General features: G+C 53.0%; 2 protein-coding genes across 2 annotated transcripts; one reads left to right on the top strand and one right to left on the bottom strand.

The window, feature by feature from the left end:
• Window positions 1–2,275: 2,275 nt before the first annotated feature.
• LOC133763831 (folate receptor beta-like) lies at window positions 2,276–9,163 on the bottom strand. Its single transcript, XM_062197562.1, has 5 exons — window positions 9,017–9,163; window positions 6,448–6,621; window positions 2,986–3,174; window positions 2,720–2,855; window positions 2,276–2,562 (listed from the first exon to the last, which is right to left on the bottom strand). The coding sequence occupies exons 2-5, from the start codon at window positions 6,595–6,597 to the stop codon at window positions 2,276–2,278; spliced, it is 762 nt and encodes a 253-aa protein (XP_062053546.1). The 5' UTR covers window positions 6,598–6,621; window positions 9,017–9,163.
• A 9,045-nt stretch (window positions 9,164–18,208) lies between these two features.
• Window positions 18,209–18,364, top strand: LOC133764564 (large ribosomal subunit protein eL39-like). The gene has a single exon (XM_062198237.1). It carries the CDS (start codon window positions 18,209–18,211, stop codon window positions 18,362–18,364), a length of 156 nt encoding a protein of 51 aa, XP_062054221.1.

The following is an 18,364-nucleotide window of genomic DNA, read 5'->3' as shown; positions in this document are numbered from 1 at the left end:
GTCCTCGCCCGGACACTCGGGGGTCCTGGGGCCCCCTGGAGAAGTCACACCTTCTCAATACTTGGAAGGAAATGACCCGCGAGCCCCCCAAAAGGTCTGATTCCACCCCCAAATCCGTTCCATCCGAACCCCTACAGCATCGAGGGATCGGGCTCCCGAAATCTAGGGTGAGCCGGTCCCCTTCGCTGGGGCAAGACCCCAGACTCCTCTTGGATTTCGACTCCCAACCCGGCCAGGCCCGCGCCCGACAGACCCCGCCGGGAATGGGGGTGGGGGATGGAATCCCCTCCACGGGCCCCAGACAAGGTCTGGGACCCTCGGCCGCTCCCGCACGCTCCCGCCGCGCCCTGGATCGCCCCCACGTCGCGGGCCGGGGTCCACAGGGGCGCAGCCGTGCTAGGGGAGGCAGCCCTTGGTCCCCCGAGGGAAGGCGCCCGAACCCGGCTCCCGACCTCGCGCGCAGCGCCCCCGCGATGCTCCTCCGGGCCTCCTCCCCGGCAGCGGCCACTTAAGATGGCCCTGGGCCGGCCGGCCGCCCCGGCGCCGCGGACCCGCGCGAGCCCGGCTGCCCGCTCCGCGCGGCGGGGAGAGGCTACGAGGGCAGACTCAGCGGAGACTCGGGGCTCGTAAAGCGCTCGGCACGGGCCCGGCCCCCGGCGGGCGCCCCCGAGGGGCGGCTATTTCTGTTATTAATGAAGGAGGAGGGACGGTGACAGCTGTGCAAACTGTAAAGCGCGGCGCGGCCCGGGCGGGTATTGTGAGCGCCCGCGCCCGCCCCCGCCCCGGCCCCGGCTACTCCCTCCGAGTCAACAAACTCGCGCCTCCGCGCCCGAGACGCGCGGACCCCGCCTCGCCCCCTCGGGCCGCGGGCGGAAGGGGGGTATGCGGCCCCGGGACGGGGGCGGAGCCCGTGGGAGAGCCTGGCCCGCCCCTTCCCAAAAAAAGACCTAGCCGGTGGCGGCGTCTCCCGGGAGTCCCCTTCCTGCCCCGCCCCTCCGCCGTGGCTCCTTAAAGGCGCAGGCCGCCTACCCGGCGCCCGCGCCGCCCGCTCCGGGGCAACTGTCGGAGGATCCCTTTAACCTGGCACAGAACTTTCACTTTGCTAACTTGAACCTGTTGACAGAGCCCGGGTCACTCCGGACGAGCTCCTTCCGCTGTTCCAAATCCGTACGGCTTAGCCCCGCTGGGACAAAGCCTGGGACGTCAAAGGGGGCTGTGTGGGACCTTCCAGACTGGATAGGAATGATCACCAGGAGATCCGCCACCCACCCACCAGTGCCTCCAGATCCCGCCGGAAGCCCAGTAAACATCCTCCAGTCTGGGCCGGGGAGCTGACCGCGGTGAGAGGGGGCACCCTGCGGTAGAGTGCGGGGTGTTCTCAGACCGGTACCCGTGCCTCTCTTTTGGGATGTGGAGACGAAGACTCCCCCGAGAAGCGAGGGGATACCGAGACCAGAGACCCTAAGGCCGCTCAAAGACGGAGCAGCCCTCCAGGATGGACGTGTCTGCCGATCCCTGGCGGAGACAAAGACGCTCCTGCCCCCTGGAAAGTCCCGAGGGGATCCTAACCGGCTTCCAGCCACACCTCCAGGAGCCAGCCCAGTTGAGGTTCTTCAGTATTTCCTGTCCGGCACTCCTCAGATTGCCTTCCCCTGCTGGCTCCCTTCCTCCTCCGAGGATCACACGGGCTCTGCCCTCCACCACGGGCTGTTAGGCAGGGTGGAGTTTTCTCACGTTCAGAGACTGCAGCGCCTGCCCTGGGGGAGCTAAGGCGGAGCAGGCAGACAGGGTTGTGGGGAAGGGGACTTTTGGGAAGCAGGGAACAGCTGTGTCCTGGGCTTGGCTCCAGGTGGGGTTACAGGAGCACTGGGTCCCCTGGGGACCGTGAGGGGCAGGCACTGGACTCACAGGCCATCTAGGCAACAGCTTCGTTGAGGGAAAGGTTATCAGCCCGCTTTATGGAGAGGAGACCAAGGTGTGGAGGCATGAAGCCACGGCTGCACATAGTTAAGTGGCAGAGCTAGTGGCTCTCGTCTGGAGGAGTCCAAGAACTATGCAATCTGTGCCCCATCCACCTGCAAAGTGACAGCACTCACCAGAGCCACGTGTGTCAGTGTGTTTACTAGAGGAAATGCAAGCTGGGATCTACCATGCAGCAAGAACTGGGCGGCAGAGGGGTAGGGAGTGGGTGGAGGCTTGCTGGGGCTTCTTTGTTTGTGGAGCTGAGCTGCACACGGCCTCGCCATCCAAGCCTGAGTGGAGATCCGAGAAGGACTCAGCCCAGGAACCAGAGTGGCAGCACCAGGGCCAGGCCGAGTGGGAGAGCCCCGACCCCACAGGCCACAGCCCCGGCAGCCCTGGCCTCAGCATAGAACCTCGCCACCTCCTCGTTGGGGTTGCCTTGGTCGGGGTCGAACCACATCTGGATGCAGCGGCCGCTCCCTCGGCTGTAGTTGCTGACCTTGTAGGAGTGACTCCAGAGGCCCTCGCAGAGGGCGGCGGGCGTGGGAAAATAAGACTCAAATGTGCGGCAGGTGGCCCCAGCCGGGCACCTGTTGACTCCTGCAGGGAGAGAGATGATGGACACCGACATTCAACCCCTGGCCCAAAGCTCATTGCGGGCCACTTCCAGAAATCCTCAACCAGTCCCAAATCCTCAGCTCCCACCCCCTTTTCCAAGTTCCTCCTCCACACCCCCACCCCCACCCCGGGACCTCACCTGAGGTCCAGTCCCAGCCCTTGTGCCAGTTGCTCTTGCAGGTATAGGAGGTGCGGCAGTCCTCCCACCAGCGCTGACAGTCCTCTTTGCACAGGGGCACATCCAGGACCCGCTCCTTGCGCCAGCTCTCGTCCACCTGGTTGGCAGGTGGCGAAGGAGGGCTCCCATCAGCCAGGGATGTGGGTGGCTGTAACCTTGAAGGGGACTGAGCTGAAAGGCAGCCTGGCTTGCCCGGGGGGGGGGGGGGGTGAGGGAGACACGGGTACCTGCTGGATCCAGGGCCCCAGGTTGGGGGAGCACTCGTACAGGCAGGTGTCCTGGATGAAGTGCCGCTTGCAGGCGGGCTCCATCTTGCCACAGTGGTCCCACTGGAAGTTGTACAGGCGGGACCAGTCCTTGTGCAGCTCCTGGCTGGTGCTGACTGAGCAGCAGGCGTTCCTCCTCCAGGGACTGCACTGGATGGGGAAGACACACGGTGGAGTCCCTTCCACATCTCCTGCCACCCTCAGCGTCTCCCCATTTGGTTCTTGCCCCCCTGCTCCAGGCAGGTTGTCCTGGCAACACTCACTGGGAGGGCCCCAGCAATCAGTGAGAGCTGAGGGGAACCCTGTGGTAGGACAATAGCTGTCATGCACTGAACACTTTAGAAGATTGGGTCATTAGAAAATACTTACTGAACAGCCACTCTGTATCCTATTCTAGATGCCAATATTGCGGGTCTGGATGCTGATGTCTTTAATATTTCTCTTCTTTTTTCATTAAAGACTTAGTTTATTTTATTTATATGAAAGGCAGAGTTGTAGAGAGAAAAAGGGAGAGAGAGAGGCATCTTCCATCTGCTGGTTCATCCTCAAATGGCCAGACTGAAGCCAAGAGCTTCTTCCAGGTCTCCCACATGGGTACAGGGGGCCAAGCACTTGGGCCATCTTCCACTGCTTTCCCAGGTGCATTAGCAGGGAGCTGGATTGGAAATGGAGCAGCCAGAGCAGGAACCAGCAGCCACATGGGATGCTAGCAGCACAGGCAGCGGCTTTACCCTCTGTGCCATAGCACTGGCCCCTGGCCTCTGTCTCTGATATTGCAGAGAACAGATAGAAATGTGTATTCATGTAACTTACATTCTAGTCAAGGGAAAGAGACAGTAAGAAACTGCAAGAAGAGATGGTGTGTCAGGATATGATAAATAATGATAAATGATAGGGAGAAAACTAGAGCAAGGCATGAGAAAGTGGACTATGGAATGATTATTGAAATGTTAAATAGTGCGGTTGGGAAAAGCCTCACTGGAAAGTGACAGTTCGAGGAAAGGAGAGGGAGTGAGCCATGCAGTGGTATCACTTATGTGAATTTATTGTTCTCAGCAAGTGTTAAGGTCTGTGTCCCCACTATGCTGTGGCATAGTGAGTAAAGCCTGCAGTGCTGGCATACCATATGGGTGCTGGGTCCAGTCCCGGCTGCTGCACTTCTTTTTTTTTTTTTTTTTAATGGAGAGAGGAGAGGCAGAGAGAGAGCGCTCTTCCATGCTGGTTCACTCTGCAATTGGCTGCAACGGCTGGAGCTGTGCCGTTCCGAAGCCAGGAGCCAGGGGCTTCTTCCAGGTCTCCCATGTAGGTGCAGGGGCCCAAGGACTTGGGCATCCTTCACCGCTTTCCCAGGCCATAACGAAGAGCTGGACCAGAAGAGGAGCAGCCAAGACTAGAACCGGTGCCCATATGGGATGCCGGCGCCTCAGGCCAGGGCGTTAACCCGCTGCGCCACAGCGCCGGCCCTGGCTGCTGCACTTCTGATCTAGCTTCCTGCCATGCCTATCCATGATTCTCTAAATCTAAACCTAACTCCATCCTACATATAAACGTGTTGTATTTAGCAAGTTTTTAATATAGACTGGGTTTTCCAGAACTGAAAATACTATGAAATGGAAGGCCAGGCTGGAACCAGGAGCCAGGAGCCTGGAACTCCATTCGGATCTCCTTATGTGAGTGGCAGGGACCTAAGCACTTGAACCTTCTTATGCAGCCTTCCCAGGTACATTAGTAGGGAACTGGATTGGAAAAGCAGCTTAGAGTCAAACCAGCACCAATATGGGATGCTGGCCTCATAGGAGGTAATTTAACCTGCACTCCTGTATGTGTGTATGTGTGAGTGTGAGAGAGAAAGATTTATTTTTGTTTTGAAATCAGACACACACACACAGAGATCTTGCATCCACTGGTTCACTCCCTAGATGGCTGCAACTGCCACAGCTGAGCCAGAAGGAAGTCAGGAGCTTCATCCGGGTCTCCCACACAGGTGGCAGGGGCCCAAACACTGGAGCCATCCTCCCTTGTTTTTCCCAGGTCGTTAGCAGGAAGCTAGAGTGGAAGTGGAACAGCCAGGACACAAACCAGCACCCATAAGGGATGCCAGCATGGCAGGTGGTGGCTTTATGCACTATACCACAACGCCAGCCCCCTGTATTGTGCGTTCTGATACACTGTGTTACTTAGTATTTTAGAAAATAGTGTCATCGGTGGTGACACTGCTTAGAGCATCTTGCAGCATTTGAGTTGCCAATAGAACAAAACCTGTGTCAGACTTCATTTGTGGCTGCCTCATAGTGAATTTTGCAAATAAAACAAATGCGTGCTATTTCCTGATACCTTTTAGTAGCCGCCCTAGAGAATGACACCTGCGTAAATATCACTGCTCTTACAAATGGCTCTCGTTTGCTTCTCGTCGCTTGGATGTGTCCCCCAGAGTTCCTGCGTGGGACACTTAATGCCAGTGCAAGGTTGTTGGGAGTTGGGGCCCGACAAGAGGTGAGTAGTGACGTCATCTTCTGAGGCATGGTCCCCTCTCCACAGGGAGTTGGCCCTCCCTGGTGCTCTTGCTCTCACCCCCTGTTGCCCATGCAATGCCTCCTGCCTGGGGCTGATGCCATAAGAAGGCTTCACCAGATGCAGTCCCTCAACCTTGGACTTGACAGCCCCCAGCACCGTGATCCAAATACATTTCTGTTCATTATAAACAACCCAGTCCTAGCACAATACACAGTGAGACACTTCTCTTTTGTCTTTCAGATAGAATATTGTGTTGCTATTTTTTTCAATTATATATACAAATAGGTTCTGTTAGCTTTGAGTTTCGTCACAGCATAGAAGAGAATCTGAAACATATTTGTCCTAAGAAGGAGACATTGAGTCTAATAGAGTTGCAATAGATTGGCATAGATTTTTCCAGGCTGCATGAATGTACACTTTTTTATGGGATAGCCCTGAACAAGTTTCATTTTCAACACAAGGCCCTCCGAGGAACTGGCCTGGAGTAAGGATGGAGTGAGCTACCGCTTCCACGGTCTCTCACCCTCTAAACCCCCTGAGGAGCCCACCCCAGTCCTCCCCCTACCCCACCACGAGGGCTGGCCCCGTCGCACTCCTAGGGGTCCATGTGCTGCTGAGGGCCTCCGATTCTCGTATTTGTAGGAGGCGGAGGATGCAGTCTTCAGAGAACCCCGGGGACCACGGAATCACATACAGAAAACTTGGGGCAGCCAACGGGAGCTCAGGAAGTGATTATTCAGCATCACTGCCAACACGGGGTCCCCTCCTGGGAAGGGCATCAGAAAATCACCTCCACCACTCCCCCTACTCCACCCTCACCTTCTGCCACAGCAATAACCCTGGGTGCGGGCTGTCCAACCCCTCAGCTCCTCCCCAGCCCCGACTTCCTCACTCCTGGCAGAGCCGTACCTGCTCGTGCAGCTTGTCCTCGGGGCCTGGCTTCACCTTGTGGTGCTTGGCATCCATACAGATGTTGAGCAGGTCTGCCCCATCCCGAGTGCTGCCCGTGGTGGCTGCCCAGGCCAGAAGCAACAGAAGCGATGGCAACGTCCAGGCCATGGCTTTCTGTCCCTGCCAAGCGAGCTACGGTTAAGGAGACGGAGGTCTGAGGGGTAGGAGTTCTGTGTAGAGGGCCCCCTCCACCTCCTGCCTCAGTCTCCCCACCCCCACAGCCCCAAGGCCGCACAGACTCCCTCAGGCTGGGGTGGAGAAGGTTGGCAGTCAGGGCTCGCTCACCCCCAGGCTTGGAGGACTCAGAGGAGAATCTAGGGCCAGTGGGTGGACCATGGGCCTCGGGGAGTCTCCCCTAGTAGGAGGAAATACCTGGGACCATCCCCATCTCTCTGGATTCTAGGATGTATTTTTTTTTTAAAGATGTATTTATGTATTTGAAAGGCAGAGTTACAGAGAGGCAGAGGCAGAGAGAGGGAGAGATCTTCCATCTGCTGAATCACTCCTCCAGATGGCCACAACGGCCAGAGCTGGGCCAATCCGAAGCCAGGAATCAGGAGCTTCTTCCAGGTCTCCCATGTGGGTGCAGGGACCCAAGCACTTGGGCCAACTTCTACTTTCCCAGGCCATAGCAGAGAGCTGAATTGGAATTGGAGCAGCTGGGACTTGAACCGGCACCCACATGGAATGCTGGCGCTGCAGTCAGTGGCTTTACCCTCTGCCACAGCACCAGTAGCCTCTATGATATAATTGAACAGCTCAGGTCCATTACTTGCACCCGTGAAAATGGCCAGGGCATCCTGTGTCCAGCCAGTACTCTGCAGTTAGACCCTGGGTCACTTAGAGTCCCCTGCCAGCTTCCAAACCCTGTTTGCCCTCGGCAGGGCGGTGAGTGGCCAGGAGCCCAGCTCTGCTGAGTCTCACATTGGCCAGAGGATCAAGTGTCATAATCCACAGAATGGCGTTCCACTGACTTTATATAGAAGTGGAAAGAGGCCGGCGCCGCGGCTCACTAGGCTAATCCTCTGCCTTGCGGCGCCGGCACACCGGGTTCTAGTCCCGGTTGGGGCACCGATCCTGTCCCGGTTGCCCCTCTTCCAGACCAGCTCTCTGCTGTGGCCAGGGAGTGCAGTGGAGGATGGCCCAGGTCCTTGGGCCCTGCACCCCATGGGAGACCAGGAGAAGCACCTGGCTCCTGCCATCGGAACAGCGCGGTGTGCCGGCCGCAGCGCGCCTACCGCGGCGGCCATTGGAGGGTGAACCAACGGCAAAAGGAAGACCTTTCTCTCTGTCTCTCTCTCACTGTCCACTCTGCCTGTCAAAAATTAAAAAAAAAAAAAAAAGAAGTGGAAAGAGTACTGAGTTTTATTATTTTTTAGATTTTATTATTTTTTACATGTTTGTATTTATTTGAAAGACAGACATCTTCCATCCTTTGGTCCACTCCCCAAATGGCCACAGTAACCAGGTTTGGACCAGGCTGAAGTTAGGAGACCAGAACTCAATCCAGGTTTCCTACATGGGTGGCAGGGACCCAAGTGCTTGAGCCATCAGCTGCTGCCTCGATGGGTGAGAAGCTCCCAGCAGCAAACTGGGTCGAACATGTAGCTGAGGGGCTGGCATTGTGGACCCACGGCGCTGGCATCCCAGATGAGTAACAGCTCCAGTCCCGGCTGCTCCATTTCTGACCATGGAAGATGGCTCAAGTGCTTGGGGCCCTGCACCCACGTGCGAGACCTGCATGAAGCTCCTGGCTCCTGGCTTTGGCCTGGCCCAGCCCTAGCCATTGTGGCCATTTGGGGAGTAGACCAGCAGATGGAAGATACCTCTCTCTCTCTCTCTCTTTCTGTGTCCCTGTAACTCTGCCTTTCAAACAAATAAATAAATCTTGATTTAAAAAAAAATGGAGTGGAAACTCGAACCCAGGCACTCCAATATGGGGTATGGCTGTGTCTTAACCACTACACTGAGCGCTGGCCCTGGGATAGTGGCCTTTAAACAGCTTTGCTTCCTCAGACTTTTTCCTTCCTATTTTCTGAAAGCCATTGCTGCCCCTCCGCCTTCCTGACCTTGGCCTTCTCAGCCGTCTCTAGGCAAACGCACCAGAGGCTCCCTTACGTCTCAGAATAGACAAATGCACAGCCCCTTGGAACGGGGTGGGGGGACCACATTAACATGCCCCGTGTTGAGCAGCCAACCGGACAAACACTGGAGCCATGGGCAGCGCCCAGCAGAAGTGACAGCCCCTTCTCCTCTGTTCACTCCTGCCTGTCACGCCAGCCCCACGCCAGAGCTGTTGCTTCGGCTCTGTCACGGAAGTATCCCCTCCCCATGCCCGTGTGCCGTGGACCCCAAGGCCTGGCAAGGACCCCTCCAAAAACCTTCCCGGAGCTCACTTGCCTCCTCCAGTTTCTTCCCCTTCTTGTCATTTTCCCCACAGGAGCCAGGGGGCCTTCCTAGAAGGGTGTGTCCCTTCCTCCGCACAAACCCACCAGGTCCCCCTCCCCTCCTGAGGTCTTGCCTGCACCTCCGCCGTGGGCGCGGCTGAGCTGGCCTCTGCCTGGGCTGGCAACAGATCCAGGCCCGGGGTGTCCCCAGCAGTCCCTGTCCTCCAGGCAGGGGCGACCGCGGGAGAGCTGACGGGTACAGAACGAAATCGCCCTGCTCAGCTCTTCTTCTTCCTTCTCTCCTGCTTCCTCCTCGCCTACATCCCACCCTTCAGTGCCCCGTGAGTCTGCCGGTTTCGTCATTCCTGTCACCGTTCAGCTCTTCAAAAGTCATCCCAGCCATTCCTGGATCTGCATATTCAACGGAATCTGGAGAGAATCGCACCATGTCCAGGGGGAACTGAAATCCCTGGGTACCCACAAGTGGGTCCCGGGAAATTAGGGGGCCTTGCTGGAGACAGAGCGGGAGGAGAGGAGCCGGGCCCTGGCACAAGGCCGACACGCGGCTCTGCACGGGCTCCATCTCTAGCACAGCCCGGGGGAAAGTCAAGGGAATCGGCTGCACTTCAGTTCATCACCGGAAATTGTCGGGAATCGCATGGAGAACGGCCTGGCGTGTGCCGAGTGGGCCTCCGTGACAGCTGCCAGGGGAATGTGTGGGTAGCTGGGGAGACACAGAGGCTGAGTAACGGAAGAAGTCAATGGATTTGCTCAGGGTCACAAGCACACACTGTTTCCTGTGCGATGAATGACAGTGTCTCTCCGTCTAGCATTTCTGAGCACTTAACGGAGCATCCCTGATAGGATTTTTTAAAATGTGGTTAAAAAATGCCGTACATGAAATTCAGCATCCTAATCATTTTCACCGCGTGGTTCACTGTGCAAGCCATCTCCATAACTTTCCATCCCGCGAAGCCAGACTCTATGTCCACTCAACAGCTCCCCACCGTCCCTTCCCCTAGGCCCTGCCAGGCAGCCTATTTCTGTCCACATGAACTTGACCGGGTCTCTTGTGTAAGCAGAATCATACACTGTTTGTCTTTTTGTGACTGGCTTATTTCACTTAGCATAATATCTTCAGGTTCATCCATGCTGTGGCCTAGGCCAGAATTTCTTTCCTGTTTAAGGCTGAATAACGCTGTCTTGTGTGTATATCATCACACTTTGTTTACCTATATATCTGTCAGAGACATTTGGATCACTCCTGCCTCTTGGAAATCGAGAAGAGTACTACTATTGAACGTGGAGGTACAAATGACTCTTTGCACCCCTGCTTTCAATTCTTCAGTAGAGATACCCAGAAGTGGGAATGCTAGATTATATAATGTCATATTTAATTTTGGGGGAACTTCCATATTGTTTTTGCTTAGTGGCTGTACCATTGAACAGTCCTGCCAACAGTATACAGGGGTTCTAATTTCTCCACGTCCTCACCAACATCTTTTCTGTTTTGTTTATTTTTAAACTCATAGTACTATCTAGCTTAATGAGTGTGAGGTGCTAGCTCATTGTGGCTTTGACTTGATTAATGATGTTGAGCCTCTTTTCCTAGACTCCTTAACTATTTGTATATCTTCTTTTTTTACCACTTAAACTTTTATTAGTAGTGCCCTCTGAAGAATCAAAAGGTAGCGAATTATTTTAGACTCAAGTCTGTATATTCTTTGTATTTAGATTTTTAGTGTTCACCATGATACTAAACAAGCCAAAGAGACTGATTTCTGTGACTAGGTGCCACTTGTTGTCGTTCTAAAGCAGCGGGCTGTGGGGAAAGAGGCTGTCCAAGGAGAACAGACGTGGAGATAGTGCTGGGTGATGGCACCGTGGCCTGCTGTCTCGCTCACCGAACCTGCTGGGAAGGGGCCAGGATTAAACTGCAACTGTTTCCTAGAGCAGCGGCTCTGCAGCCTGGGGCAAAAGACTGTGGTCCACAGCAGGGGAGAGAGCCTGGGGCAGCGGAACTGTGGTCCACAGTACACAGGAGAGAGAGCCCGGGGCAGGGAGACCTGGTCCACAGACAACAGGAGAGAGAGCCCGGGGCAGGGAGACCTGGTCCAGAGCAAACAGGAGAGAGAGCCCAGGGCAGGGAGACTGTGGTCCACAGCAGGACAGAGAACCCGGGGCAGGGGAGACCGTGGTCCTGAGCACATAGGAGAGAGAGCCCAGGGCAGGGAGACTGTGGTCCACAGCAGGACAGAGAGCCCGGGGCAGGGAGACTGTGGTCACAGCACACAGGAGAGAGAGCCTGGGGCAGGGGAGACCATGATCCACAGACAACAGGAGAGAGAGCCCGGGGCAGGGAGACCTGGTCCACAGACAACAGGAGAGAGAGCCCGGGGCAGGGAGACCTGGTCCACAGCAGGAGAGAGAGCCCAGGGCAGGGAGACTGTGGTCCAGAGCACACAGGAGAGAGAGAGCCTGGGGCAGGGAGACCGTGGTCCCGAGCACACAGGAGAGAGAGCCCGGGGCAGGGGAGACCGTGGTCCACAGACAACAGGAGAGAGAGCCCGGGGCAGGGAGACCTGGTTCACAGATAACAGGAGAGAGAGCCTGGGGCAGGGAGACCGTGGTCCCGAGCACACAGGAGAGAGAGCCCGGGGCAGGGGAGGGGAGACCGTGGTCCACAGACAACAGGAGAGAGAGCCCGGGGCAGGGAGACCTGGTCCACAGATAACAGGAGAGAGAGCCTGGGGCAGGGAGACCGTGGTCCCGAGCACACAGGAGAGAGAGCCCGGGGCAGGGGAGACCGTGGTCCACAGACCACAGGAGAGAGAGCCCGGGGCAGGGAGACCTGGTTCACAGACAACAGGAGAGAGAGCCCGGGGCAGGGAGACTGTGGTCCAGAGCACACAGGAGAGAGAGAGCCCGGGGCAGGGAGACCTGGTCCACAGCAGGACAGAGAGCCCGGGGCAGGGGAGACTGTGGTCTGCAGCACACAGGAGAGAGAGCCCAGGGCAGGGAGACTGTGGTCCATAGCACAGCAGGAGAGATAGCCCGGGGCAGGGATGCAGGGTGGCTGCCTGGCAGAAGTTGAGTATTCTGGGCCCGCTGGAGAAAATTGCTCCTGTGGTCGCGGTCATCTGGGGTATAACCAACATTGAAGCCCTCTCTCTCTCTCGCTCTCTCTCTCTTTCTCTCTCTCTCTGTCTTCCTCTACCTCTCTGTAACTCTGCCTTTCAAATAAAGAAATAAATAAATCTTAAAAAAAAAAAAAAAAGAATTCGCTTTAGCTTCTGCCTCCTCACTCTTGCGCTCTGCTTCCCGCTGGGCGTCTTGGATTGTCCGACGTCTTCAGCCCACTCAATGGTTTTCCTTTCCAAGGAGCCGTCACACTACACTTCTCTGACAGCCTGAACGACACTGCCACCGTCCCAGAAGCTGAAAGGTGCTGGCACTGGCTGGCCTCCCAGGCTTGGTCCCTGCTGAGCTCCTGAGGACAGCCCCTAGGGACAGCTAATGCCACCACCTCCAACTCTGCTGGCCCTGGGCCAGGCCGTCACTGTCACCATAGCCACCACCAGTTCCCCAGCCGCCATGTTGAAGTCCTACTTCCCACTGTATATCGTCTTTGAGGAAATGTATATTCAAGCCTCTAGCCCCATTTTTTCATCAAGTTATTTGCTTTTGTTGTTGTTGAGTTGTAGGAGTTCTTTGTATATTCTGGGATTAACTCAGCAAATATATGGTGTATAAATATTTTATCCCATTCTTTAGGTTGCCTTTTTGCTTCGCTGATTGTCCTTTGATGCACAGAAGTTTTACATGTTGCTGTAGTTCAGTTACTTCTTTTTACTTTTGCTGCCCATGCAGGAGCACCTTGCCTACTCCAACATCATGAAGCTCTTCCCCTGTGTTCTGTCCAAAGGGTTTTAATCATTTTGGCTCTTATGTTTAGGACTTTGACTCCTGTTAATTTCCAAATATTATACAAAGACGTGTTCATACAGATGTACTGCACCTGTACAAAAATGTAAGATGAGGGTCCAACTTTACTTTTCTGTGTGCATCTCCAGTGGTGCTCCAGCTCCATGTGTTGAAAGGTCACTCTTTTCCCCAGTAGCTCGTTTAGCACCCTTGTCATAAACCATTCCCTGGAGAGATACACTTATCCAGCTTATGCCAGCACCACACTGGCTTGGTTATTGTAGTTGCGTGGTAAGTTTTCAAATCGGGAAGCGTGAAACCTCTGACATTTTTCTTTTTTTTCAAGATTGCTCTGGCTGTTCTGAGTCTTTTTTTATCTCTGCATGGATTTTAGAAGCAGGTTGTACATTTCTGCAAAAACTAGCCAGCTGAAATTTTGACAGACTGAGTTACATCTGTAAATCAATTTGAGGAGTATTCTGATCTTAAAATATGAAGACTTCTGATTGTTGAACATGGGATTTCTCTCCAAATACTTAGATTTTCCTGTTTCTTTCAGCAAGGTTTTGCAGTTCCAGTGTCACAGTGGTGTGGATATAGTTTGAGTGTTCCCTGAAGGCCCATGTTTGATCTTCAAACCTTTAATCAACCACAAATGGATAATAGGTTAAGGGTGAAAACTTAATCCAATTATGGTATCTGAAGGCAGGGCCTTTGGGAAGTGATTAGATTGGATTAAGTTGTTAGGGTGGAGCTCCTGTGATCACATCGTGGTGGCTTTATGATGCGCATTCTGCGTGTCTCTGCTTCATGGCACACCCTGGGATCCCTCCTCAGCAGGTGCTCCCCCCCTTGCCATCTCTGGCCTCTCCAGATGGCTGCACCAGTAGGGCCTGCCTGATCTTAGACTGTGAACCTGCAGAACCAAATTAGCCTAGTGAGCCGTGGCACTGGCACCTGGGGTTCTAGTCCCAGTCAGGGCGCCGGATTCTGTCCCTGTTGCTCCTCTTCCAGTCCAGCTCTCTGCTGTGGCCTGGGAGTACAGTGGAGGATGGCCCAAGTATTTGGGCGCCTGCACCCGCATGGGAGACCAGGAGAAGCACCTGGCTCCTGGCTTTGGATCAGTGCGGTGCGCCGGCCGCAGCGGCCATTGGGGGGTAAACCAACGGCAAAAGGAAGACCTTTCTCTCTGTCTCTCGCTCTCTCTCATAAGTAGCCTATATCAGCCATTTTTAGTGACAAAAAACTGACTAATACAAGTCTTTTACTTCTTTTATTATATTTATTCCTATGTATTTTATTTTTTTGACACAATTCTGAATGGATTCATATTCTTAAATTCATTTTTGTGTTTCTTCACCACTGGCATATAAAGTACAAAGTGATTTTTATATATTGATCTGACATGCTAAAACCTGCTGAACTCATTTATTAGGAATAATATTTTCATGGATTCCTTAGGATTTTCTATATACAGTATTATATCATTGTATATCTTGAATAGATTTATATATCATTATCCTTATACTTTTTTTAAAAAATAGTTTATATACTTCAGAGATAGAGTTATAGACAGAGAGGTCTTCCATCCACTGGTTCACTCCCCAAGTGGCTGCAATGGCCGGAGCTGCGCCAATCCGAAGCCAGGAGCCAGGAGCTTCTTCTGGGTCTCCCACACAGGTGCAGGGGTCCAAGGACTTGGGCCATCTTCTACTGCTTTCCCAGGCCATAGGAGAGAGCTGGATTGGAAGTGGAGCAGCCAGGACTTGAACCAGCTGGCACTGATAGTGATTTTTTATCTGTTAATCTTTACATTGTTATTGAAGAGTCTAATCCAATTATATTTAATATAGTTACTAATTCACTAGGACTTAGCAGCTTTATTTGCTATATATAGCTTTCACATTTTTTGTTGCTCTACGTCTCATTACTGTCTTCTTTCCCTTATTGTTTCTTTTTCATTTTTTAAAAAAAGATTTATTTATTTGTTTGAAAGGCAGAGTTACAGAGAGCAAAGGCAGAGAGATTTTCCCTCCGCTGGTTCACTTCCCAGATGGCCACAAAGGCCAGAGCTGCACCATCCGAAGCCAGGAGCCAGGAGTTTCCTCCAGGTCTCCCACAAGGATGCAGAGGCCCAAAGAGTTGGGCCATCTTCTGCTGCTTTCCCAGGCCATAGCAGAGAGCTGGATCAGAAGTGGAGCTGCTGGGACATGAACCAGCACCCATACGGGATGCCGGCATTGCAGGTGGCAGCTTTTACCCACTACACCACAGCGCTGGCCCCATGTTTCTTTTGTTATATTTATTTTTTTTTTAGTTGTTGTCCTGATGGATATAATTAACATCTTAATTGATAATCTTTTTTTAAATAAAAATCTGTTTATTTTTATTAGAAAGGCAGAGTTAAAGAGAGATTTTCCATCTGCTGGTTCACTCCCAAAAAGGCTGCAATGGCCAGGGCTGGGCTAGACCAGAATCAGGAGCCAGGAGCTTCTGCAGGGTCTCCCATGTGGGCACAGAGCCCAAGCACTTGGGCCATCTTCCACTGCTATCCCAGGTGCATTAGCAGGGAGTTGGATCGGCAGTGGAGCAGCTAGGTCAGGAACATATGGGATGCCGGCCCTTCAGGCAGCAGCTTAACCACGCCAGTCCCAAGCCTCCATTCTTTCTCTTCTTAAGAATGGATAATTTAAGGGGCCGCCACTGTGGAGTAGCAGGGTAAAGCCACCACCTGCAGTGCCAGCATCCCATATAGGTGCTGGTTCAAGTCCCGGCTGCTCCACTTCCTATCCAGCTCTCTGCTATGGCCTGGGATAGCAGTAGAAGATGGCCCAAGTCCTTGGACCCCTGCACCTGTGTGGGAGACCCAGAAGAAGCTCTTGGATTGGCGCAGCTCCAGCCATTGCAGTCAACTGGGGAGTGAACTAGCTGTTGGGAGACCTCTCTCTCTGCCTCTGTTTTGTTTTTTTGTTTTTGTTTTTTTGTTTTTTGTTTTTTTTTTTTTTGACAGTGAGAGAGAGAGACAGAGAGAAAGAGAAAGGTCTTCCTTTTCCGTTGGTTCACCCTCCAATGGCCGCCGCGGCTGGCGCGCTGATCCAAAGCCAGGAGCCAGGTGCTTCTCCTGGTCTCCCATGCGGGTGCAGGGCCCAAGCACTTGGGCCATCCTCCACTGCCTTCCCGGGCCACAGCAGAGAGCTGGACTGGAAGAGGGGCAACCAGGACAGAATCCGGCGCCCTGACCGGGACTAGAACCGGTGTGCCAGCGCTGCAGGCAGAGGATTAGCCTATTGAGCTGCGGCGCCGGCCCTCTCTTTCTTTTGCTGTCTGTGTAACTCTGATTTTCAATAAAATAAATGAATCTTTAAAAAAAAACAATAGATAGTTTCTAGCTTCTAGGTTTCAGGTTTTTCCTTCTGTAACTCCAAATCTGCTGCTGAACCTTTCTAGCAAATTTTGACTCTTGATTACTGTTTCGTTCTAGACTTTCAATTTGCTATTGCAAAACAGCAAATTGAGGCACCATTTGCAAATTTTTAAAAATTCTTTAAGCATGGTTTCTCTAGTTCTTATTACATTAGATGATTTAAAATGTTTCTCTAGTAGGTATAAGCAGTAGCTGGGCTATTTCAGAGACAATTTTTTTTTTAAGTTTTTTTGTTTTTTTGTTTTTTTGACAGGCAGAGTGGATAGTGAGAGAGACAGAGAGAAAGGTCTTCCTTTTTGCCGTTGGTTCACCCTCCAATGGCTGCTGCGGCCAGTGCATCTCACTGATCCGAAGCCAGGAGCCAGGTGCTTCTCCTGGTCTCCCATGGGGTGCAGGGCCCAACGACTTGGGCCATCCTCCACTGCCTTCCCGGGCCATAGCAGAGAGCTGGCCTGGAAGAGGGGCAACTGGGATAGAATCCGGTGCCCCAACCGGGACTAGAACCCAGTGTGCCGGCGCCGCAAGGCGGAGGATTAGCCTGTTAAGCCACGGCGCCGGCCATCAGAGACAATTTTTTAAAAATTTTTATAATAACGTACTTTCAGTTAATTTACTTTTTTAAAGATTTGTTTTATTTGTTTGAAAAAGTTACAGAGAGAGATAGAGACAGAGAGTGAGGTCTTCCATTCACTAGTTCACTCCCCAAATATCCACAATGGCCAGAGCTGCGCTGATCCAAAGCCAGGAGCTTCTTCTGGGTCTCCCATGTGGGTGCAGGGGCCCAAGGACTTGGGTCATCTTCCACTGCTTTCCCAGGCCATAGCAGACAGCTGGATCGGAAGTGGAGCAGGTGGGACTCGAACTGGCACCCATATGGGATGCCGGCACTGAAGGGGCTTTAAATCGTTGCACCACAGCACTGGTTCCCAGTTAACTTTATAATCATAAGATCAACTCTTCAGGCCAGTGCTGTGGAGTAGCAGATAAAGTTGCCACCTGCAGTGCCGGCATCCCATATGGGTGCCACTTTGTGTCCTGGCTGCTCCACTTCCAATCTAGCTCTCTGCTATGGCCTGGGAAAGCAGTAAAAGATGGTTCAAGTCCATGGGCCCCTGCACTTGCTTGGGAAACCCTGAAGAAACTCCTGGCTCCTGGCTTCAGATCAGCCTAGGTCTGGCCATCGTGGTTATTTGGGGAGTAAACCAGCAGATGGAAGATGTTTCTCTCTCTCTCTCTCTTTTTTTTTTTTAATTTTATTTTTGACAGGCAGAGTGGACAGTGAGAGAGACAGAGAGAAAGGTCTTCCTTTGCCGTTGGTTCACCCTCCAATGGCCGCCACGGCCGGTGTGCTGCGGCCGGCACACCACGCTGATCCGAAGCCAGGTGCTTCTCCTGGTCTGCCATGGGGTGTAGGGCCCAAGCATTTGGGCCATCCTCCACTGCACTCCCAGGCCACAGCAGAGAGCTGGCCTGGAAGAGGGGTAACCGGGACAGAACAGGTTCCCTGACCGGGACTAGAACCCGGTGTGCCAGCGCCGGAAGGCGGAGGATTAGCCTATTGAGCCGCGGCGCTGGCCGGAAGACCTTTCTATCCCTCCCTTTGTCTGTAACTTTACCTCTCAAATTAAAAAAAAAAAAAAAATTTGTTTAAAGTAAGATTAACCCTCCACTAAGTAATACATTTATCAAAAGTAAGAAAAAAAAAAAGCAAAGCACTATTCCACAACAGTAGAGATAAGGGCTATAAACAACAGTCAATTTTCAAAACTGGCAGTTTTGCTAATATTATTACATGTTTATCTATTAGTTACTACAGATCAGAGAAAACATCAGAGACAATTTTTCATGTTTTTTTCTTTCTTGTGAGTATATGGACCACATTTTCCTATTTCTTTGCATGTCTCCTATTTTTCTGTTGAAAGGTGGAATTTACCTTTCTCCTTTCCTCCGCCATCGTGGTGGGTGTCCCTGACTCTCCCTCGCCATGTCTTCTCACAAGAGCTTCAGAATCAAGAGGTTCCTGGCCAAAAAACAAAAACAAAACCGCCCCATTCCGCAATGGATTCGGATGAAAACTGGTAATAAAATCAAGTATAACTCCAAGAGGAGACATTGGAGAAGAACCAAGTTGGGTCTATAA

Source organism: Lepus europaeus, chromosome 7 (genome assembly GCF_033115175.1).
Source record: "Lepus europaeus isolate LE1 chromosome 7, mLepTim1.pri, whole genome shotgun sequence".
Lineage (NCBI taxonomy): Eukaryota > Metazoa > Chordata > Mammalia > Lagomorpha > Leporidae > Lepus > Lepus europaeus.
Note: the sequence above shows the minus strand (reverse complement) of the source record. Positions and strands in the feature narration are given on the sequence as shown.

Coding starts and splice junctions, on each gene's coding strand:
- LOC133763831 (XM_062197562.1), bottom strand. CDS start 6,597: ATGGCCTGGACGTTGCCATCGCTTCTGTTGCTTCTGGCCTGGGCAGCC. Junction 3,175..6,447: donor AGGACAAGCTGCACGAGCAG/GTACGGCTCTGC, acceptor TTCCCCATCCAG/TGCAGTCCCTGGAGGAGGAA. Junction 2,856..2,985: donor TGGGGCCCTGGATCCAGCAG/GTACCCGTGTCT, acceptor CCTGCCAACCAG/GTGGACGAGAGCTGGCGCAA.
- LOC133764564 (XM_062198237.1), top strand. CDS start 18,209: ATGTCTTCTCACAAGAGCTTCAGAATCAAGAGGTTCCTGGCCAAAAAA.